Source organism: Myotis brandtii, unplaced genomic scaffold (genome assembly GCF_000412655.1).
Source record: "Myotis brandtii unplaced genomic scaffold, ASM41265v1 scaffold529, whole genome shotgun sequence".
In the NCBI taxonomy this organism is placed as follows: Eukaryota; Metazoa; Chordata; class Mammalia; order Chiroptera; family Vespertilionidae; genus Myotis; species Myotis brandtii.
Window position 1 is genome coordinate 404,797 of NW_005369934.1, and position 25,284 is coordinate 430,080.

Consider the following 25,284-nt stretch of genomic DNA (forward strand, 5'->3'; position numbering starts at 1 on the left):
CAGGGGGAGGTGGTGGAGAAGCCAGGGGCAATCTGGCCAGCAGCCACCACTCGCACCTGCTGACGGCGCCGAGTGATCGGAACTGGCGCCAGGTGCCGGCAGCGGGTGCGAGTGGCAGCTCCAGCACCAGCAGCGGGTGCAAGTAGGGCCGGCACCGGCAGCAGGTGCAAGTGCCAGGCAGGACTGTGGCAGGTGGGAGCAAAGAATTTTCAGTAACCACCAGAGGCTCACCCTGATGACCACAACCAGTGCCCTGCCTTGGTCTGGCACCCCCGCTCCCTGCTCCACCATCCCACCTCGCCCAAAGCCCGCCATGTTCCATGCAAGCCCCCTGGTGGTCAGCACAGGTCATAGCAACAGGTTGTTCGGTTGTTCCAGTTGTTCCGCCATTCGGTCTATTTGCATATTAGCCTTTTATTATATAGGATGTTTCTTTGTCTTTGGCTGCTTCTCTGTGTTTGTTTTTATGTATTGGGTAGAGCTGCTACATCTCCCAGACTTGGTAGAGTGGCCTGTGTGGTAGGTGTTCTGTAGAGCCCTGTGATGCAGCCTCCACAGTCACCTGAGCTGGGTACTCCTAGTGCATGACTGTGTGGGCTGTGCACACTCTCCTCTTGTAGTTGGGCCTTGATTGCTGTTGGCATCACTAGGAGGGATTGACTCCCTAGACCAGTGATGGCGAACCTTTTGAGCTAGGCGTGTCAGCATTTTGAAAAACCCTAACTTAACTCTGGTGCCGTGTCACATATAGAAATTTTTTGATATTTGCAACCATAGTAAAACAAAGATTTATATTTTTGATATTTATTTTATATATTTAAATGCCATTTAACAAAGAAAAATCAACCAAAAAAATGAGTTCGCGTGTCACCTCTGACACGCGTGTCATAAGTTCACCATCACTGCCCTAGACTAACCAGCTATAAGGACCTGCTGTGACTACAACAGAGGGGCTGCTGTGCAGAAGTTGACCCTTGGAGCAGGACTTGCTTCGGTGGGGCTTTGGTGCTCACTGAATCCGCCCCTTGAATGTGTCACTCATGGAGGTGGTAGGGAGGTAATCTGGCATGGTCTGAAGCTGTATACCAGGTGCACTGGCTCTGGGGCCTCCCTAGAGGTGCAAAGTTAGCCACTGCCTGGGGTCACCTGGCAATCTGCAGATGGCTGCTACTTGTGCTGAGCTTGGAGGTGCCCAGGAGAGGCCAAGCTATGAACCAAGGTGGGCTGCCACTAATGCCAGGTCTGGGGCAACTTAGCAAGAGATAGTGGGTACACAGAGGCCACATGGTGCTCATTTAAAAGATTCTCAGCATCCTCTACTCTATAGTTAATTCCAGAACCATGAAGCAATTCTGAAGCATAAGGCAAGAGAGGCCAGTTGTACGAAAAAGTCACTGGAAACAGCTTGGAGCAGCCCACAAGTTGGGAGGGGTGTGGTCTTAGGGTCTCACCAGGGCAGGGCGAAAAGTGTGAGCCAGGATGTAGAAGACTCAGATATGGCACCCACCTGTTGGCTCGATGGTAGGGAGGCCTCAGCAAAGGAATAATAGTCTCTGCCAGCACTTCTGTCTGGTAGAAAGCTGCCCCCCCGCCAACTCTTCCCTGATGCCAGACAATTTAGTTTCTCCCTGTATGTCCCTGGTTCCTTTCAAGCTCCTGCCCCAACACTGGAGCTCAGAGGAAGCCAGTATGAATAAGTCCCTGTGTGGGTCCTTTAAAAGGAACTGCCTGGGATTCCAGCAACCTCCATGTCACTCAGTCCCAATAGCCACTAGCTTTTACAGCCCACAGTTGTGGGTACTTCTCTTCCTGGCACTGGAAACCTGGGCTCAGTAGTCTGGTGGGAAGCTGGGACCCAGGGGGGACCTCCGCAGCAAAGGGACCTCCACAGCTAAGATATCCCTTCCAATTAGAAACCACCACACATGGGTGTGGGACCAGCTTATTCCATGTCTCTGTTCCTCCTACCAGTCTCAATGTGGCTTCTTCTTTAATTCCCTATTTGTAGGATTTCCATTCAGCTAGATTTCAGGCAATTGTAAATGATGGTTTTCTGAAGTTTAGTTGTATTTCTGATGTGGTTGTGGGAGGATCTGAGTAGCACATTTATGTGCACTGCCATCTTGACTAGTGAATTACTTTTTAGAAACTGAGTAATTACTGGGTAAATGTCAACCACTGTTACATATAATTATGATTATCACTATTAAACTGTCCAAGGCCACAAGGCTAATAGGAAGTGGAGTAAAAGTTTCAATCAGAACAAAAAAATGTATGTTTAGGGTTCCTTGTATCACATCTTCACTAATTATAATACCTAATGTATCTAAGTCATCTGCTTTTCCTTGTATCTAGTCCATATGTCTTCATCTTTGTGAAGGAATACCATGAGATGGATATATTGTAAAACCCAAATATACCTGTCTGCTCATTTCCCTGATATGTCTGACATGTTCATCTGTCAGAAATACTGATTGTTTTCTTAAAAAATTCATGAGCAAGAAAAATGTCCACAAAGAACTTAGCAGGTAAAATCATTTTGTTCCTCACCCATGAAGATGTATTTGCCTAATTACCAAATAAGGCAAACCAAACCAAAAAGGTAACATGGTACCCTGCCCTCAAGCACATCACATTTATAGTATAGACTGAGTGTGATAAAGGAATAACCAGACAAACGTAAAATTCTACTTATATTCTGTGTTCCTGGTATTCTTTTAAGAAAAGGAAGGAAACACTCCAAGAATAAAAAATCACCTTCTAGGCATGCTACAACCCAAGCGCTACCCACCTCCACTTTAATATACGGCATGCATCCTGTCATAGACACAACAGGAAAGACTAGTTCCTGAACCCAGACTTGCATTGTGGCACCTGAGAATCTAGCATGATAATTCCAATAATGCAAAAAGCCAGCAGAGAAACACAGCATTTCCAAGCAAAGCTTCCACTTCACTGACTGTGTTCTTTCATCTCATTTTATAGTTTTAACAGATGCAGTTCATACCTAAAGATGTGTGTGCACAGGTTCTAAAATGCAGTATGTAGAGAGTGCTCAGTATATGTGGGAAAGCTAGCTAAGGTCTGTTTATTGTCTGAACTATCTAGAACCCTCTTTTTGTACATCACTCTCCCAAACTGTACTGAACAATATATACTCCCTCCAATGTAGTTACTTCACACCAAGCATAAACTATGAAGAGAGCTGTATCTAACTTACCATCATATCCCCAATACCTACCCCAGTGCCTAGAATGTGATAGATGCTCAATAAACAGTTGTTGATTGGATGGATAGGTAGAGGACCTGCTGAGACCTGAGGGACTCCCACGGACGAAGGCTGGGCTGGGCTGGGCTGAGGACGAAGGTAGGCAAATCTGTCAGCCTTGGTAAGAGGGCTGTACCTATCTCGCTCCCCAGTTCCAGCCAGTACTGCAAGGCAAGATCCCAAGGTGCCAGCTACAACTGGAAATAAAGACAGGCTTCAAAGGACCAGGGCAAAGATCCCAGTGAGCAATGGTACTGAGCAGCTTAGCAAAGGGAGTTCACATTTCGCTCTAGCACCTCTCAGGGCACAGAAAAGCACTGAAAGAGCAGAGTCCAGGAGACGAGCACTTTTACTTCTATTGTTCAGATATGCCAATAATTCTTCTAAAGTTGCTTGAAGAAGACAATGGTTTCTTTTGTTAAAACATTGTTTTCCATAAATGTATGACTTTTTTCCTTAATTTAAAATTTCTCTACAAAGAATAGCACTAACCTAACTGCTAAACAGCAAGAAAATGATTAAATGTTGCATGCCATGGAATAGTACATAACCACTTACCAGGTGCACCAGTTAATACTAGTAATGCTGATTTTGTAATCAAAGAAAACACGATAATTTCAAGAGAAACATCAAAAGTGCTTTATTCAAAGTAATGTCCATCACTAGCTACACATTTCCCCCATCTTTCAGGTAATTTGTAGATACCGTCCCAATAGAACTTTCCTTGTTTTGAGGCAAATCATTCAGAGACCCAATTTTCCACTTCTTTGTTGTATGTTTAGTGCTTCTCAGAAAGTGCCATCGATTGGAACAAGTGGTAATCTGAAGGAGCAAGGTCTGGTGAATACTTCCCAGGCAAGATCTTTTAACGTGTCTTTAACTGGTTTTGAAGTGTGTGATGGTGCGTCATCATGAAGCAAAATTACTCTGCCGTGTCTTCTGGCACATTCTGGTCGTTTCACGATCAAAGCATGGTTCAAATTGATTATTTGTTGTCAGTAGCGTCAGTATTAACGGTTTCACCTGGTTTTAGAAGCTCATAATACACCACACCTTCCTGATCCCACCAAACGCAGAGCATTGTCTTCTTTCCGAAGTGATTTGGCCTTGCAGTCAATGTTGATGGTTGACCCGGATCAACCCATGATTTTGTGCATTTGGGATTCTCAAAATAAATCCACTTTTCATTGCCAGTCACAATTCGATGCAAAAAAGACTTTCTTTCGTGCTGTTGAAGCAACATTTTACTGATGACTTTTCGGTTTTCCATTGGTCTTTCGTTCAGTTGACGTGGCACCCATTTTCCTTCCTTTAAAATCTTTCCCGTTGCTTGTAAACGATCGGAAATTGTTTGCTGAGCAACGTTTAATCTTTCTGCAAGTTGTTTTTGAGTCTGACATGAATCTTCATCCAATAATGCTTGTAATTGTTGGTCTTCAAACTTTTTCGGTTGACCTGGACGTTCTTTGTCTTTCACATCGAAATCATGACTTTTAAAGCGTTTACCAAAAAGTGAATATAATAAAATAACACTCTTCCCTCTTCCAAATTGCAAAACAAAAAAATTTTGAAAAGAATGAATGCCCGGCCGGTATGGCTCAGTGGTTAAGTGTCGACCTATGTACCAGGAGGTCAGGGTTCAATTCCCGGTCATGGGACATGCCCAGGTTGTGGGCTCGATCCCCAGTGGGGGGCGTGCAGGAGGCGGCCGATCGTGATTCTCTCTCATCATTGATGTTTCTCTCTCTCTCTCCCTCTCCCTTCCTCTCTGAAATCAATAATAAATTTATAAAGAATGAATGAGGATAATTACTTTTCTGTAAAAAACTGCTGATATCGATGGAAGGTTGCAAAACTATATCTCTAGAAACAAAATATACCATTCAACCTGTTTAGTTTCCTATAAATAAGGTGCATGTACCTTTATAGTTACATTATACACCTACAAAAAGAAGAGTGACCCTGGGTAAAATTTAATCATGGCCCTTTAAATTGCACCATACTAATAAATGATGACATTTTTTGTGATTAACCTTCCCTTTCATATCTTTCCTGTGAAATATTCTGGGAAACCAGATCAGAATCACAAGGCCTTGGAGATTAGTGCTTTTCCTTGAGAACACTGCAATTATTGATGACACAGAGGCTACACTGTGTTCAAAGAGTCTACAGCAGATAAAAAGCTTTTATTTTGGTAAAAAGCAAGAGAATGGGAATAAAAACATGTGGGTTGCTAGCTTCTACTAAGGGTTGCCAACCTTCATATTTCCTTTGGCCTTTGTTGTGTGTCCTCTATTTCCTTCAGATAATCTCCTATTCAGTTAACAACTCTCATCCATTCAGTTCCTCAAGCTAGAAACTTGGAGTCCTCCTTGATTTTTCCATCTTCCTTATGCCCCACACCCAATCCAACAGTCCCACTACTTCTACCATCCAGATACACCCTGAACACCTCTCCACCAACAGTTATCCTAATCCATGCCACCATCACCGCTCATCTTACACAACAGCCTCCTAGGTCTCCCACTTCCACACCAGCTCCACCACTGCAGCCATACTGGCCTCTCATCTGAACTGGCAGGGCCCATCAGAGCCTTTGCATAGGCTGAGCCCCTCCCAGCCTAAATGCTCTTCTTCACCAGGCGAACTGCCTGGAATCCTGAACTTTAACTCTCAGGTCCTCAGGAAAGCTTTCTCTCACCATCTTAGCTGTTGCAAAAGTCCAGTCATCCTCGACATCTGCACCATTTGGTGAATAATGATGTTTGCTTTCTCCATTAAACTATAAACTCCATGAGGGCAAGAACCAATTCATCATGTCCACTGTTAGATTGCTAGTAGCTACACAAAATGTGTTAATTAATTGAAGAATATTTTGTTGCATCTGTAATTTGTACTATTTTTACAAGTATATAAAAGCTCTAGCAGAACAAAGATAATAAATCCCTAACTTCCAAGCTTACTGCTCTGTGCATGACAGGGGGGAACTCCCCAACCCCCTGATCGGCCCTGCTCTGTGCATGACAGGGTACGGAGCCCCTGTCATTTTTTCCTGCTGTATTTGTTTTCCCAGCATGCCCTCTCAGGCCAATTTTAAGAATAAACATTTGGCACAGAGACTTACAACCACAAAAACATCCCTAGCCTCCAAACACCTGTTATTAAACTGGCTAACCTAAACTTAGATGTCACAGGCTTCATGTTATATCTATTTAATCCAAATAGTTTAACATTGCCAGCCTAGGAAGTTTTCTGACAATGCAGAGAGGATAACGTGCCAGACACTAATCAATAGGAAATCATATTGCAGCTGACATGCATTTTATTTGCATGGTTTTATAATTTTCATACAGGAGTCTCTAAACATAGTTCTGCCATATGGACACCAAATCACAGGGCCTGCCACACTGTTTATGGGCAAATTTCAGTTCTTGCAATCAAATGCTTTACTTGATAAAAGCTCTCCTTAACCCATCTCATAAACAACACTAAGACTGAGATATGCCTGTAATTAAATTGTTCTGTTAAAACACAACTCTTGGGTTACAACTGTTTCCCCTATAATAATGACCATTTTTAAATCTTCTTTATTTAAATGTTTTAAAATCCAACTTATCACTTCACATGAGGGGGTCTATGTACAAAAATATAAAAAATGAAAGTCAGAAATAATTCTGAAGGGTGAATCCACAACATAACATAAAAAACAAATGGCTTGCTTTTTTTATGACCAATGTCCTGTTTACTATTTTGCTATATCTATTCAATGTAATTTGTAATATTGTAATAAAATATTAACTCCTCTAGAAAGCTTTGTTGTAATTATATTTCTTTATTTAGTGCTTAATATGTGGCAGTCTCTTTATATTCACTGTCATTAAATTCTCCCATCAACACTTAGGTAGGCACCAATATTACTCTGCACTGCGTAGATCAGGAAGGTTCAGAGAGGTTAAGTAGCTCAGCAAGGTTAAGCGCAGTAAGAGGCAAGACTGGGTGCTGAACCCATTAACTAATTTATAACTGCCCTATAGCAATGAATACATGAACATAGGACATTTCTGACTTCAGACTTTTCTCAGATTGTAACTGTCATTCTTCATTTTAAAATCAAAGTCCCTAGTTGTTTCCAATTATACTTAATATCTTTATTAAATAACTGAAGAAAAACATTAACATAGTATATGGCAAATTCTAGGCCCTGTCCTAGGTATTGGTACAACAAAGAAGACTAGAAGGAAGCTCCATTCCTGGGGGACTCACTAGAACATAGTGGGAAGGATAGGTAATTCCCACCTGATGTGTGGCATTCTGGGAAGCAGTGTGCAAGGATCAACTTTCTCCCCAAGAGAAACCAAAAAAGGCTTCATGGAGAAAGTAAACATGAACTGGGATTCCAAGAACCAGCAGAGACTCCCCAGACAGAAAAGGAAAGAAAAAGTATTTCAGTTAGTGGAAAAATACTTTGCGGGTGTGAACTTATCAGCATATGGCCTATTAGGTAAAAAGCAAGACTTTAAAGAGAAGCTGAAGTTGGCAGTGCCCCAGAAGAAAGAGAAAAACTAAGGCTCACTAAGACAGGCTGAATGCACACTGAAAGGGTCTTACGTGCCAGGCTTAGGAAAAGGGGCTCACCCCACAGGTGATGGGGGGCTGTTAGGGAGGCAATGTGCAGAGTGGAAAAGCACACACAAACACACATAGCATTGACTCTTTTTTTATTTTATTTTATTGTTTAAAGTATTACAGATAGTAGTACATATGTCTCCTTTTTTTTCCCCATTGACCTTCCCCCGGCCTCCCCTACTCCCCAGCACATGCCCTCACCCCACCCCCCTACCCCCCAGTGTCTTGTGTCCACTGGTTATGCTTATATGCATGCATACAAGTCCTTTAGTTGATCTCTTACCTCCCCCCTTTATGTCACTTACTGGGCTGTTAGTAGGATGGCTAACATCCCTGAACCACAGTTTCCTGCAAAACACAGATAACATCCCTCTTGGAGTTGTTGTAAGGTTCTATCTACATGAAACATCTGATACAAAGCAACTGCTGAACACAGGCTGGTTCCTTTCGCACTAGTAGTTAACTACTTCTCCAGAACTTGATTTCCCTTTCACTAAAAAGGGGAAACTCCTAAAAGAGAGGAAGTAATTAAAAGCTTGAGGACCAGGATGGCCCCTGTATTCCTCACTCTCAGCAGAGTTTAATACATGTTTCTGAGTACATTTACTCATCCCACAGATTTAATTGGTCACCAACACTGTGCTAGGCCTTGACATAATTGCCAGGCATTACAAAACGAACCAAGAAACCAACAACAACAACAAAATCCATGCCTTTATGGAGCTTTCATTTGGGAGAGAAAGAGACAAGGGTGGGGAGATAGACAATATGCATTAATAAACAAATTGTTTAATCTGTAGAAGGTAATAAGTGGAATGGAGGAAATGTAAACAGGATAAAGGGAGATGGGGGTGTGCCAGCAAGTAGAGTGAGTGGTCAGGGTTAAGCCTCACTGAGAAAGTACCATTTGCTCAAAGACTTTAAGGAAATGAGGGAGTGAATACTGCATATTCTAGAGGAAAAACATTCCACAAAGGAGGAACATGAAGTGCATACACCTTAAGGCAGCTATGTGTCTCGTATGTTAAAGGAATAGCAAGAAGGCCTATGTGACCAGAGTGGGTCAGCACGAGGGAATGCAACAGAATATAAGTCTGAGAGGTAATGGGGCCAGATCCAAAATGGATTTCACTCTGAAGGTGAAGAAAAGCTATTGAAGGATTTGAGAAGGATGAGATCGGACTGAAGTTTGAAAAGGGTCTCTCTAGCTGATGTGTTTAGACTAGAGTTATTAGGAAGCAGGATCACCATTCAGGAGACTTTTGCAGTAATCCAGGCAGAAAATGGCATCTTGAACCAAGAAGATAATAGCTGACATAGTGTGAAAGCAAAGCCACAAGACTTCCTGACAGTGTGCATGTGCAATCATTTATGACTTCAAGGAATTCGTGCCCTGAGCAACTGGAAGGATGGAACAGTCACAACCTGAGAAGGAAATGAATGGGTGGAGTAGTACTTAGTACAGGTCAAGAAAGCAATAAGAAATCAGGAGTTTGGGGTTATATTGTGTTTCATGTATTTATGGGCCATCCAAATGTAGATGTTGAGTAGGCAATTGGATGAACAGGTCTGGAGTTCAGAGGAGAGCTCTAGACTAGACTCCAGGTCTAGCCTAGAGAGGTCCATCCTAGAGATTTGGAGGTCTAGAGACATAAATTTGGGAGACGTCTGCATATAAATAGTATTAGTAATGTAAGAAGTACATGAATAAACAACCATTAATTTTAAAGTCATGAAGTTCTAACTCCTGGCTCAGACACTATGTGACCTAAGACAAGCTTCTTAACTACTCTTCTGAATTCATTTCCTCTTGGTTGGTGACAAGTTCTCAAAAGGTACTGGGTTTTTAAGCAAATGAGTGATGCTATCCAAGTTGTTTTGTTGGAAGGTAAGGTTCCACTTTCCCTTTCTCCCACCCCTCATGCCTGCTTATCCCTTCCTCTAAAAAGAAAGGGTCTAACAACTAAGTAGAACAAAACTATAATTCCCTTTGCTTTCGTTATGAAGCCAAGGGAAGAAAACATGTGAGAGAAAAGGAAAGGAAAAAGGAAGGTATTAAATGCCCATGTCAGGGCTGTGTGCTATGAAAGAATAATACATGATGAAACCTAATAATGACAAGAGACAGGGTGGTCTAAGAAGCAGAATATTATAAACTATTCTTCAGAGTTGCTGCCATCACTCAAAAGATTGTGTTTCCTATTATCCTCACAAAACCTCTGACCTTGAGAAATGAAAATGTAATTAATACTTTAGAAAGTTAAGAAACACAGACTGGCATCTTTATCCTCAAGCAAAGCAGGCACTAATACTCAACTGGAATCTCTGCAACTATGAACAGAAATATTTGCTATCTCTCAAGGATGCGGTGGTGTTATTTTACAAGGTTGGACTTTAAAAATTAATAGCACTAGCCCTGGCTGGTGTGGCTCCATTGGTTGGAACATCATCCTGTGCACTGAAGAGTCATGGGTTCGATTCCCAGTCAGGGTGCATGCGAGAGGCAACCAATCAATGTTTCTCTCTCACATCCATGTTTCTCTTTCCCTCTCCTTCCCTCTGGTTCTAAAACCAATTTTAAAAAATAATAAAAGCACTAATAAATCTGAAGAAATGAAATAACATTTATGGAATATTCTGAGGGAGTTCACTGAATAGCAATATTTATGTATTATGATGATGTACACAGTAACTTCCTCATCTTGGGAAGTGAGGTCAGGCTCCCTTTAGACTCCACTCGACAAGCCTTCATTGGGTGAAGGCAATTAAATACAGGAAACTCTCTGGCCTCTCTGAGAGGCCCTGTTGATCGGGGAATACAAAGCAGTTACCACCAAAGTAAAATATGTTGAATCAGGAAAATATTTCTTGACCTAAAAATTAATTTGTCTCAAATACATCACTTCTTCATGTAGAATGGAATATTGTTAGGCCACAATGGAAAAATTGAAAAGGAATGGTCTCAATACCCCAGCAATACATATATGCTTGCTTCATTTTTATCAACACTAATTTCAAACAACTAGAAGACAAAAGCATAAATAATTAATCTTTATTTCCCTGTTGGGAAGCTCAAGTCAAAATAAAAAATTACTAAAACTGCTGTAATCAGACATGAGAAATAGAGCTGGATAACAGCAAGGTATTCCAAAGATAAATTATTAATAGCATGTGTTTTGTGATGCTTCAATAAACTCATTCTTGACTAATTGTTTATGGACTACTATGAAAATTCTAAAACTAAAGGGTAAACTGTTTTGTATGTTGCAATAACTTATTCCATCCCTAAACAGTTATACTGAAAATGTCAAGTAGAAAAAAATTACTTAACTCAAATAATTCATGAAAAAATATATACTGATTGGTACCACTCTGCTAAAATATTATGTATTTAACATAAAGATCCTATAGATTATACTTAATTGAATGATTTTTTTTCCTTGAAAAGAGAAAAAAAAATCTATTAGCAGATCACAGATTCAAAAGTAAAGAAGAAAAGTGTAAAAGCCTAGAAGGGTTTTAATAATTACTTTTGACCTTGGAAAAGGGAAGGCCTTTGTAAGCAAGACACTGGACAAAAGACAAACAAAAAAATTATAAATCTGACTAAATTAATATTAAAAATATCTGCATGAGAGCCCTAGCTGGTTTGGCTCAGTGAATAGAGCGTCAGCCTACAGACTGAAGGGTCCCAGGTTCGTTTCCAGTCAAGAGCATGTACCTTCCCCTCTGAGATCAATAAAAATATATTTTAAAAATATATATCTGCATGAGAGAATGCAATAAAGACAAATGACAAAATATAAAGCAAAGATTAACCTTCTTAATATAAAATAAGCAATTATCTTACCTAATAATAGACAAACATGTAAATTGGCCATACCTTCCCTATGCTAACCAGCCAATCAGGAGAGTATGCAAATTAACCCAACAAAGATGGCGGTTAATTTGCATACATAGGCTCCAAGCAGCAGAGCGAAGACTGAAGGCGGCTCCGGCCGGAGCAGCGAAGACAGAAGACTGAAGGTGGCTCCGGCCGGAGCAGCAAAGACAGAAGGCGGCTCCGGCCGGAGCAAAGGCCTGGGTCCCGGGTGCCGGAGGAAAACCGGTGCCGGCAGCCAGGAGAAGGGAAGGCCTATTGCATGAATCTCTTCGTGCAACAGGCCTCTAGTCTATAATAATAAAAGCATAATATGCTAATTAGACCAGACAGACAAACGACCTTCCAGACGTCCTCCCGGATGACTTTCCGGATGAAGCCAGGGCTGCGAGGGAAGCCCAGGTCCCAGGTGCCTGCTGGCAGCCAGAGGGAAGCTTGGGTCCCAGGTGTCGGAGGGAAGCCCGGGTCCCGGGTGCCAGAGGGAAGCTGGTGCCGGCAGCCAGGGGAAGGAAGGCCTACTCTTGCACAAATTTCGTGCGTGGGGCCTCAAGTAGATCAGTAAAAGCAATTTTTACATATACTGGACAATGTTAAACCTCACTGATAACTAATGAAACAAAGTTAAATAAGGTATTATTTTCACCCATCAGATGACAAAGATTTATAGTAATAACAGTAAAAACTTAATGTTACCCTCATTTTATAGGTAAGGAAATTATATAATCTTCTCCATATCACAAAGCTAGGAAGTGATAAAATTGTCATTTTTCAAAGTTCATTCATTCACAGCTCTGGTGAAAGTGAGATGAGCAGGTATTTTCATACATTATTGTTGATAATGTCTTATGAAAGACTCTTGAGGCAATATGTCCTATACCCTATGTCCATGGCCTCTGAAAGTACTATGTAATTTTTCCTACTCATGAGACATCTTATCTATCCTTGAAAAATTAAGATATGCCAGTCTTGTGCTCCTTATAGAGATAGGCAACATATTTCCAAAACAGAAGAACTACACGCAGGCGTCATGTGCACTATATAAATATTGTGTTTCTATGTCCATCGGTATCCCAAATAAGGAAAAAGACAAGGTTGTCACACCGCCTTCCCTCCCATGTTAGAGTTGCACTGTCATCCCACAGGGACTGTGCTACAGGACATGGGCACTCCAACTGCTGTCCCGCTCTCAACACTGCCAATGTAGCCACAGTGGCAATCAGAAAACAATGTTTGGCATTGTATTTAATAGGAACTAAAGAGAATGACACACTCTCTGATCTCTGTCTTAGTGTCTTGTACTTTCCACTTCATTCTGACTAACAATCAATGTACAATTTAGCCCAGACAGAGGCTCTAAAACAGAGTGCACAGCCTCTTTGGAGAGTCATCTGGCAATAACCATCAACTTTTTAATTCATGAACATCCACCCACACCACTTTTAGGAATTTATACTACAAATATACTTGTCACAGCGCTTGTGCCAGAAACTGAATGTCTTTGTCCCCACTGAATTCATATATTGAATCCTAACCCCTAAGATGATGGTTTTGGAGGTGAGGCCTTTAGGAAGTGATTAGGTCAAAAGGGATGAGCCCTCATGATTGGGATTAGTGCCTCTATAAAAGGGACCCCAGAGAGCTCCCTTGCATTTCTGCCATATGAGGACAGAGCAAGACAAGATCTATGAACCAGGAAGTGGGCCTCACAGAACACGAGCATGCCAGGACCTTGATCTTGGATCTTGATTTCCCAGCCTGCAGAACTGTCAGAAATAAATTTCTATTGTTCATAAGTTATCCAGTCTATGCTATTTTGTTATAGCAACCTGAATGAACTAAGACAACTTGTAATAGCCCAAACTGAACACAACCTAATAGTCCACCAATAAAGGACTATTTAAATAAATTATAGTAGTCATGTAAAGAAATACTATAAAGCTGTTTATAAAAAAGAATGCAGCCTAGCCGGAGTGTCTCAATTGGTTGAGCATCATCCTGTGCACCAAAAGGTTGCTGGTTCGATTCCCGGTCAGAGCACAAACCCAGGTTGTGGGTGTGATCCCTGGTCAGGGCACCTGGGGAAGGTAACTGATCTCTCTCTCTCTCTCTCTCTCTCTCTCTCTCTCTCTCTCTCTTCCCCCTTCCTCTCTCTCAAATCAATTTAAAAAAAGAATAGTCTCTACATCTCTTTTCAACATTTGATTTAAAAAGCAAAAAACCTCAAAGAATATATAAGTTTTGGATAAAAAGCTCTCATTTATGTAAAATAAGAGGAGGAAAACTATACATGCATTTATTATGCAAGAACATTTCTGGAAGGTTACATATGGCCACCCATATTCCTTGGCTTATGGCACTTCCTTCATCTTCAAAGCCGGCAACAGGAGGCTGAGTTCTTGTCACATCACACTACTTTGGTCTCTTCTTCTGCCACCCTCTTCTACATGTAAAGACCCTAGATAATTCAGGATAATCTCTATATTTTAAGTCAGCTCATTATATATCTGATACCTTAACTCCCACTGCCATTTGATGTAGCAAATCCAGTTTCCAGAGATTAGGACATGGATATCTTTAGAAGCCATTATTCTGCTTATCATGAATATACGCAGGCAGTTTATGGAAAAGGGCTTTCTTATTTTTAAGGGAAAATATACTTTGCTAAAACTGTCTACTAGTATATGGCTATTTTAGAAAAAAATGGAACATATGCATACAAATAGAAGGGGCATTTATGTATGAGGAAAGGGATCTTTTTAAAAGAAGATATACCTGAATATAGAGTAATAATGCAATGAGAAACAACATATAGGAAAATGTACGGAAAAGAAGGGACATACCAGTTAGCATCAAGCATTAATCAAATTCTCCTAGTACCTACTACTTTGTGGCCTTCATTCTTTGTTAATATTAATTCTGTAAAAGTATCCATACCACTGTCTTACAGCTCTGGCTAATTTAGTGACCTGCAACATGAATCCTTGGTACATAAACATCTCTGGGTTTCACTGGAGGAGCAAAGCAGAACACTCCAGCTTGCTCACCTACTAAAATTACACCCTCAGTGTAGAAAAAAATGAATACGCAGTAAAAATTCAATCCTGTATTTCAGGACGACAGATTTCTACATCCTTTAAATGTAAGTCAGCTAACACACTTGCACCCACATTACCTAAGCTTTCTTACTCATGTACAGAGCCCTTATACGACAAAGCAGATATATAGTCCCTGAACTGTTTCCCAAAGAACATTCCAAAATGCCTCTTCTATTGAAGGTAACTAATTCAATCTAAAGAAAAGGGAAGGGTGAGTAGATACTGGAGGGAGGAGGGAAGAAGAGAGGCAAAAAAGAAAGGTTTGATGGTGTGTGTGTGTGTGGGTATGTGTGTGTGTGTGTATGTAATTCCATAAACTAAGTTCTATATAAAATGAAACTAGAGAAAAATATTCCTCAGGACACCAGATTAATTCAGAGTTAATTTTAGATCCTTTTGGCAATTATATTATTGTAAAGACTATATTAAAAATAAATATAAAAGTCTAAATATATTAGCAACTTTTCCTATCAATGATGGTTTCCCAAAAGGAACTAGCACCTATCAACACTCCATAGAGACAAACAGGTACACCCAGGTCCATTGGTAAAGAAATTAACTAGAGCCTGTCCTGCACTGCTTAGTAGTTGAGCATCAACCTATGAACCAGGAGGTCACGGTTCAATTCCTGGTCAGGGCATATGCCCAGGTTGTGGGCTTGATCCCCAGTAGGGGGCATGCAGGAAGCAGCCAATCAATGACTCTTATCATTGATCTTCCTTTCTTTCTTTCTTTCTTTCTTTCTTTCTTTCTTTCTTTCTTTCTTTCTTTCTTCTTTCTTTCTTTCTATCTATCTATGTATCTATCTATCATCTATCTATCTATATCTATAAAAATATATTTTTTAAAAAGAAATGAACTAGAACAGCAGATTAAGACTCCAGTCTTTAAAGTGAAGTTTACCTAAGACCATCCCCTAGACCAGTGATGGCGAACCTATGACACGCGTGTCAGAGGTGACACGCAAACTCATTTTTTTGGTTGATTCTTCTTTGTTAAATGGCATTTAAATATATAAAATAAATATCAAAAATATAAGTCTTTGTTTTACTATGGTTGCAAATATCAAAACATTTCTATATGTGACACGGCACCAGAGTTAAGTTAGAGTTTTTCAAAATGCTGACACGCCGAGCTCAAAAGGTTCGCCATCACTGCCCTAGACACATATTTTGAAGTGACCTGCTCAGTTTAAATGTGCCACCCGGAGGGGGGATTTATAATGCAGAGAGGAAATATATACTTACTCACCAACTGACTCTGTCTGAATTTCTTATAATTAACTGTTTTTCATGTGTAAGGATGGTATTGATGAACCTTCTTGGGCTCTTCTAGCTCCCATGACAGATTATTTGGGACCACTGTGTCCAAGATTTTCAAGAAGTTGGCTGGGCTAGGCAATGAGGTCTGTAACTATAAAAAGGTGGGCCAAATGGCCCAAACTGAGCTTATGCCAGACTCAACAGGATCAGAGCCTAACCGAAAGTCCTAACTGCCCCCTGAGACCTGCTCAGGTGCAGAGTGGGAGGAGGGATTAATTTCAACCACCTTTCTTTTGCACAAAAAAACATAAATTAAAAAACTAAAATTAAAAGCATTCTTCCATGACCTTGTAACTTCTGAGTTTCCAAAAACGATATTTTTAAATATATACCAAAGTAGTACAACTTCTCAGGGTAATCTGCCAATACAAACCAAGTATTTCAGATTATTTGCATGCCTTCTCCAAATCTATTTCTAGAGATTTATTCTAAGAATAAAAGCATGGCAGTGTGCAAAAAAAAACCACAAGAATATTTATCACATCTATTTATAGGAGAAAAAAATGGGGGGGGGTGGACATTAGTAAAGGATTAAATATGTTTCAACCTACAACATAATACTCTGTGGCTGTTAAATTCAGAATTGTGGCAAAATATTTATGAAATATTGCTAAATTTTAGGAAATCAAATTGTAAAGTATTATCTACAAATTACATATCACTCAAAGAGTATTTTATGTTAAGACTCATTAAGAAAAGTTATCACCAAGTGGGAGGATTTGGGATATTATTAATAATCATAAAACCTCCCATTTATTGAGTAGGGCACTCTAAAGAAAGAGCTGGAGATGATCACTAGATTTTGTATAAACACACACACACACACACACACACACACACACACACACACACATACATCTTTGTATGGTGTAAATCCTCCAGTACACTGTCTGTCCTACAAGTGCTCAAAATACATTTATACTTGTATAACTACATATTCAACATTTATTGTATGTGGAGCACTGTTTTAAGCCATTTACATATACTATCACATCAACCCTTTCACCACGGGCTGGGTGTTGTCCTCAATTGAAAGATTACAAAATTACCAAAGATCATTTGCCCAATAAAAGGCAGAACCAACATTTAATCCCAAATCTGTCTGGCTCCAAAGCACAGAAACTTCGACTTCTTCTCCCTCCCTTTTTCCATTATTTGTATTATTCAAGATTTCTACAATGAAAATGAACTCTGGTGTGTTAAGGAAACAATAGATTATTTTAGATGTATACCAAAAGGTTTGAAATAGTGTTGTGTTTTAAAAATAGCTCTCAACCTAGCCTTGAGAAATAAAAATGTCATCAGATATCAATCAATACCCACCGGAGCTATTGATTGGGAGAGGGGGAGAGATTAACCAAAGGACTTATATGCATACTAGAGGCCCGATGCACAAAATTCATGCAAGAGTAGGCCCTCGTGGCCCCACCTGCCTCACAGCCCTGCCCCCCGCCCACTGGTCGTTCCAGAAGGTCATTCCAGAAGGTCTTTCTGGAAGGTCGTTCTGCCATCCAGGATTTACACCAATTAGCATATTAGCTCTTTATTATATAGGATATGCATTACACATGGACACAGACAATGGTGCAGTGAAGGCCTGGAGAAGGAGCAGGAATGAGGAGGAGGAGGGTACTGGGGGGAGGGGGGTGGACATCTGTAATACTTTCAACAATAAAGATAAATTGGAAATAAATTAACATTTTAATAAAATGGACAAAAACATTTGAAAGAAAATATAAGGGAAAAATCTTTGTGACTTTAGGGTAGGCAAAAATTTTTTACATAGGATACAAGAAATTGAAAAACAATTCAACATTCAACATCATAAAGAAAATGAAAAGCTACAAACTGTAAGAAAATATTGTCAATAGAGATACCTAAGAAAGGACATATCAAAATATATAAAGAACTCTCAAAATTCAATAATGAGACAAACCATCCAATTTTTAAAATGGGCAAAGTATCTGAACAGACACTTCATCAATGAAGATATACTGATGACTAAGAGCACATGAAAAGATGTCCAACACCTTTTTTTATTTTTTAGTGCATGGTGTAATTGTATTTTGAAAATTATAATCTGTAAGAATACAAATAAATAAATATTGGAAGCTCAAATATCTAAAAAGCTTAAAAAATGTGAGTATGATGTTCTTTGGATTCAAATGTTGACAGTAAGAAAGTGCATCTATGGCAGTCCATCTGCCTTAACCCTTATACTGTTATTCATCCCTTTTATTCTCAATTATAGTTTATATCTTCAACATCTTTAGAATAAGGAAAATACAAATTAAAATCATAATATACAAATACATAACCACTAAATTATCTAAAGTTAAAAAGACTGACAATACCAAGTGTTGCCAGGGATATAAAACAATTGACTCCCATATATTGCTGATGGGAATATAAAAACGTTTAACCATTTTGGAAAACAGTTTGGCAGTTAGTTTCTCAAAAATTGCATTTCCAGGTCTTTAACCAAGAGAAGTGAAAACATATGTCCATACAGAGAATTATACGTAAATAAATATAGCAGCTTTAAACTGAAAATAGGAAACAGCGCAACCTAAATGGGCAAATAACATCAATTATGGTATTTCTACTACTCAGTAATAAAAAGAACTGAACTACCAACAGCCACCACAACATGGTTAAAAACATGCTAAACAAAAGAAATCATACACAAAAGTAGTATACATTGTATGATCCTGATACTATTATAATAACTTGGGTTATTACTTAACAGGAAAGGAGTTAAGGGAAGAATAGATAATACATGCATGCCATTTATACAGCTTTGCCAGGAAACTGCAGTTAACATTCTCCAGGTCTATTCAGCTGATGGCTAGGGGAAGGGACTGGACAATGGACGCGTGCCCAATAAGGTCTGGGTGCCGTGGGAAGGTGCCTATCTGTCCGTCACACCTGGGAACAAGTCAGTGGCCGCAATAGGCATGGCCACTCCAAGGACACGAAACTTGAATATTTAAACTCCTGGACAAAGGAGCACTCAGCGCTCTCTGGCTGCTTGCGCCCAACTCCTGTTGCAGGGGGTGTGCTCCCGGTACCCACACAATGGATTGATGAACTGAACTGAGCCTGATGCTACAGATTAACCAAAGGACTTATATGCATACTAGAGGCCCGATGCACAAAATTCATGCAAGAGTAGGCCCTCGTGGCCCCGCCTGCCTCACAGCCCTGCCCCCCGCCCACTGGTCGTTCCAGAAGGTCATTCCAGAAGGTCTTTCTGGAAGGTCGTTCTGCCATCCAGGATTTACACCAATTAGCATATTAGCTCTTTATTATATAGGATATGCATTACACATGGACACAGACAATGGTGCAGTGAAGGCCTGGAGAAGGAGCAGGAATGAGGAGGAGGAGGGTACTGGGGGGAGGGGGGTGGACATCTGTAATACTTTCAACAATAAAGATAAATTGGAAATAAATTAACATTTTAATAAAATGGACAAAAACATTTGAAAGAAAATATAAGGGAAAAATCTTTGTGACTTTAGGGTAGGCAAAAATTTTTTACATAGGATACAAGAAATTGAAAAACAATTCAACATTCAACATCATAAAGAAAATGAAAAGCTACAAACTGTAAGAAAATATTGTCAATAGAGATACCTAAGAAAGGACATATCAAAATATATAAAGAACTCTCAAAATTCAATAATGAGACAAACCATCCAATTTTTAAAATGGGCAAAGTATCTGAACAGACACTTCATCAATGAAGATATACTGATGACTAAGAGCACATGAAAAGATGTCCAACACCTTTTTTTATTTTTTAGTGCATGGTGTAATTGTATTTTTAAAATTATAATCTGTAAGAATACAAATAAATAAATATTGGAAGCTCAAATATCTAAAAAGCTTAAAAAATGTGAGTATGATGTTCTTTGGATTCAAATGTTGACAGTAAGAAAGTGCATCTATGGCAGTCCATCTGCCTTAACCCTTATACTGTTATTCATCTCTTTTATTTTCAATTATAGTTTACATCTTCAACATCTTTAGAATAAGGAAAATACAAATTAAAATCATAATATACAAATACATAACCACTAAATTATCTAAAGTTAAAAAGACTGACAATACCAAGTGTTGCCAGGGATATAAAACAATTGACTCCCATATATTGCTGATGGGAATATAAAAACGTTTAACCATTTTGGAAAACAGTTTGGCAGTTAGTTTCTCAAAAATTGCATTTCCAGGTCTTTAACCAAGAGAAGTGAAAACATATGTCCATACAGAGAATTATACGTAAATAAATATAGCAGCTTTAAACTGAAAATAGGAAACAGCGCAACCTAAATGGGCAAATAACATCAATTATGGTATTTCTACTACTCAGTAATAAAAAGAACTGAACTACCAACAGCCACCACAACATGGTTAAAAACATGCTAAACAAAAGAAATCATACACAAAAGTAGTATACATTGTATGATCCTGATACTATTATAATAACTTGGGTTATTACTTAACAGGAAAGGAGTTAAGGGAAGAATAGATAATACATGCATGCCATTTATACAGCTTTGCCAGGAAACTGCAGTTAACATTCTCCAGGTCTATTCAGCAGATGGCTAGGGGAAGGGACTGGACAATGGACGCGTGCCCAATAAGGTCTGGGTGCCGTGGGAAGGTGCCTATCTGTCCGTCACACCTGGGAACAAGTCAGTGGCCGCAATAGGCATGGCCACTCCAAGGACACGAAACTTGAATATTTAAACTCCTGGACAAAGGAGCACTCAGCGCTCTCTGGCTGCTTGCGCCCAACTCCTGTTGCAGGGGGTGTGCTCCCGGTACCCACACAATGGATTGATGAACTGAACTGAGCCTGATGCTACACTGGACTCAGCTCCACCATGGGATGAAGACTCTGGACACTGGCCCTGCTTTTGGCTCTGCTGGTCTCCCAGCTGTACCTTTTCCAGGATTGGGTAAGGGGCATGGGACTTCACAATCTGAGAAATATATTTCCACACTGATAAAAACCATTCATTCTCCCATGGGAGTCTTAGGAAATTCTTTTTCTGAAGATATTGCAAGAGCCACCCCACTCCCACTAGTGTTAGGGAAATTGAACCCACTAATTTCTCCGGCAACAATCCCATTTACATAAAATTCTAGAGACATGGAGATTGACTGCAAAATGGCATAAGAAAACTTTTTTGGGATGATGGAAATGTTCTATTGAGTGTAATGATAATGATGGTTATACACATGCATACATTTGCCAAAATTCATGAAACTATATCTTTCAAATGGATATATTTATCATACCTAAATTGTCCTTTAATAAAATTTTTTAAAAAGAAAAATGGTTTTTCTTGTCATAATTGCATATTATACAACCAATTACAATGAAAGCAAATTTTTTCTTTGAATCATGGGCACTGGTGTCAAAAATAATCTTATCTATACTGCTTTAACTGAATAAAAACATATAGTTTTAATATTATTACCCTCTCTGTTCTTCCTCTATCACTGCCACAATCCCAAATCCAGTGAACTTTAAATTTCTTGAAAGTGTTTTCCTCTCTTATCTCTTATCACATGCTACTCCTCTGCATTCAATAAATATTTGTGAAACAGAATCAAACAGGTCTCCAATCCTGTTTTACTTTTGTCACCTACTGTTATTCTGAGAACAGACTAGAATTAAAGCCTTCATCTGATGTTCTAGGATTTTAATTTTCTTATGTGGACAAAAAAGTGCTACATAATAAACCTGACAAGTTCAGGGGAGGCCTGAATGGCAGGGCCTTACAAACTCAGAGACCAAAAGTAACCACACAAGATGGTCTGAAATTAAAACTTTCTAACTAAAATTAGTTCATGGCTGGCAGTCAGGTCCTAGGCTAGAATCTTCCCTAACAAAGGTCAATCTTTACCTTCATTGAGCCTATTGTTTTGCATCTAATATAACACACCTTTGGAATGGCACAGAACGGAGACCACAAATCCTCTCATTGTTATTGTTAATTATTGACTGTTAACTATCCCTATACCCACAAATATAAAAGATGTCTATCAGTTTTATTTATTTTTATTTTTTTATTGATTTTTAGAGAAAGAAACATTGATGAGAGAAACACCATTTGTCAGCTGCCTTCTGCACACCCCCTACTCAGGATCACGCCTACAACCCGGGTGGTGATGCTCAACCTCTGAGCCACACCAGGCTATCAGTTTTACTTTTTATCCAATCCCAGAGATCATCCCCTCCCCCCACCACCCATTATCCCCCTTTGCTTTCTCCTAGCTCCCTAATCTATCACCAATAAATTTCATGTAATTCCCTTCTGTCTTGCCCTTTGATTCTAATGTATAAAATAAGTAGTAAAACTGCCATTTTCCAGAGCATTTTCTCAATCCGTTGAGATTTTGCTTCCCAGCAATTGTCATCAGTTTGGTTCAAATAAACTCATAAAAATTCTTACAAGTTTCAAACAAAATATTACATAGCAGCCCAATATATAAAGTAGACATACATTTATAAGTTCAAATTTATAACATTTAATAATAAAGTCAACTAATGAGGACATAAGTGCATGTATCAGTAGTACTAAATATATCAAAATTAGTTACTTTTAATGTGAATGTATCGGCTGTTCTTTGTTTTAGTTTCTTAGTAATTAAAAATGAAATTGAAATCAAATATTAAGAGCAAACATCAGCAAACTAAGGCCCATGGGCCAAAAAGCCTACCTACCACCTGGTTTTGTATGATCCTTGATTTTTTTTTCACATTTTCAAATGGTTAGAAAAAAGAGAATATTTTTGATATGTGAAAATTATATAAAATTCAAGTTTCTCTGTGTCCATAAATAAAGTTTTATTGGAACACTGCCACACTCATTTGTCTTTGGCTGCTTTTGTGCTATAATAGCAGAGTTGAGTAGTTATAAAAATAACTGTATGGTCCACAAGTCTAAAATATTCACCATCTGGCCCTTTACAGAAAAAGTTTACAGACCCCGGATCTAGAGAATACACACAACACCAACTTCATGAAATAGAATTTGGAAACCGCTTATAGCAAACTGTAATTTTTAAATGGCCACTACAATATTTTCTATCCTACTTGTTCTGCAATGTAGCCTTACTACTCCCTCATCAAAAGGCACCTAATTCTCTTCCCTTTGAATCCAGAATCAGCTTAGGAACTAGCTTGGCCTATATAACATAGTGGCAGTGACTTCTGAGACTTCCAAGACTAGGTCATAAGAAACCTTGCAGCTTCCTCCTAGGACTCTTGTAATGTAATCAGTGGGATGCCTCTTCTGAGAATCAAGCACCATGCTGTCAGAAGCTTGAACCTCATAAAGCAGCCAAATACAGGCATTCCTGCCCACAACCCGAGCTGAGTCCCAATAGTCAACCTCAACTAATATCCCTGTGAGAGAGTTATCCTGGACCTCCAGCTCAGGTGGCATCTGGATGACCAAAGCCCCAACAAAATCTGACTGCAACTGCATTGAAAACCCTACGTGAGAACCACCAGTGGGGTCCAGTCAACCCACAAAACCGGGAAATCCTATATAATAAAAGCCTAATATGCTAAGTGTCCAGTTGTCCAGTTGGCCGTTCAACCAATCAAAGCGTAATATGCTAATGATATGCTAAGGCTGTTCAACTGCTCACTATGACATGCACTGACCACCAGGGGGCAGACAGTCAACTGGTCGACCAGTCGCTATGACATGCACTGACCAGTAGGGGAAAGACACTCTGACCAGTAGGTTAGCTTGCTGCTGAGGTCTGGCCCATCGGGACTGAGTGAGACGGGCCAGACATGCTCTGGAACCCTCCCGTGGTCCCTCCTCCCCGTCCCTCCCCCTGGCTGGCAGGTCCTGATCACCTGATTGGGGTCGGGCCCTGGGCTGGGACAGGGAACCAGGGATGGGTGGCAGCGGACGAGGGCTGCGAGGGAAGGAGGATGGGGGGAGGCAGGGAGGCAGGGAACCACGCAGTGGCGGTACATGAGCGGCGAGGGAAGGAAGAGACAGGGAGGCGGAGAGGCGGGGAGGCAGGGAACCATGTGCCGCCACCGCAGTGAGGGAAGGAGGAGGCGGGGAGGTGGTGAGGCAGGGAACCTGATCAGCCCTGATCACCGGCCAGGCCTAGGAACCCCACCTGTGCACAAATTTCATGCACCGGGCCTCTAGTATAGTACTAATAAACACTTACTTAAACCTCTATGTTTTGGGGTGGATAGTTATATAGCAACAGATAACTAAAACACCATTATACTAAAATTAATCTAAGAATGTTTCAGATACAAAATCCAAACTTCTGAGTCAAGCCCAGGCTTGGATTATCCATGCATATCACCAAACCAAACCCTACCAAAGCCTCCTGCTAACCTAGGTATTCTAGAAGCAGCCAATCATGAAAGAAGTGATAAATAATACTCTAATGCAGTGGTCGGCAAACTGCGGCTCGTGAGCCACATGCAGCTCTTTGGCCCCTTGAGTGTGGCTCTTCCACAAAATACCACGTGTGGGCGCGCACGTACAGTGCGATTGAAACTTCATGGCCCATGTGCAGAAGTCGGTTTTCAGCCTGGGCGAGTCTATTTTGAAGAAGTACTGTTGATATTTGGCTCTGTTGACTAATGAGTTTGTTGACCACTGCTCTAATGGAATCACTGTGATATTCTAATCTATATGCATTCCAATCAGGCTCACTCTGTACCAAAATAGGCTCATAAACCTAAATCTTAACACTCAGAAATTCTCACAGAGCAATGGAAAATAATTTTTCCAATTCCTAAAAGATAGGTGAAAAAACAATTCTCACTTTTTATGCTGTAAATAAACTGGTGATTAAAATACCTCATTATTTTTACTTAATAATCTTAGGAAATGATGAACTTAGATGAAACATAGCCAACTTATCAGTATGTAGCAAAGTATCAGTTTATAGCAGTTTACCTCTAACACATTTGGACTTGGTAATAAAAATCCACATGCAATTGTGTTTGTGTCACCTGCTCCTGTTCCAAAGGGTGTCAGGTTATAGTTATTCACTGAAAAGTGCCTGGAAAATTTAATTGAACTC

The 25,284-nt window shown here is 39.9% G+C and overlaps 1 protein-coding gene across 6 annotated transcripts in view; it reads right to left on the reverse strand.

Annotated features, from left to right (window-relative positions):
* ST7 (suppression of tumorigenicity 7) overlaps positions 1–25,284 on the reverse strand; it is a 239,917-nt gene that overhangs the window by 206,710 nt on the left and 7,923 nt on the right. For 3 of the 6 annotated variants that reach the window (XM_014548931.1, XM_014548929.1, XM_014548925.1), the window contains exon 1: positions 8,178–8,277. The exons of 2 other annotated variants lie outside the window; for them this stretch is intronic. In XM_014548931.1, coding sequence (XP_014404417.1) covers positions 8,178–8,262 — 85 coding nt within the window. In that variant the 5' untranslated portion in view covers positions 8,263–8,277. Of the gene's footprint in view, positions 1–8,177; positions 8,278–25,157; positions 25,210–25,284 lie in introns of those variants that run through there. One more of the 6 variants, XM_014548928.1, reaches the window with a different exon arrangement.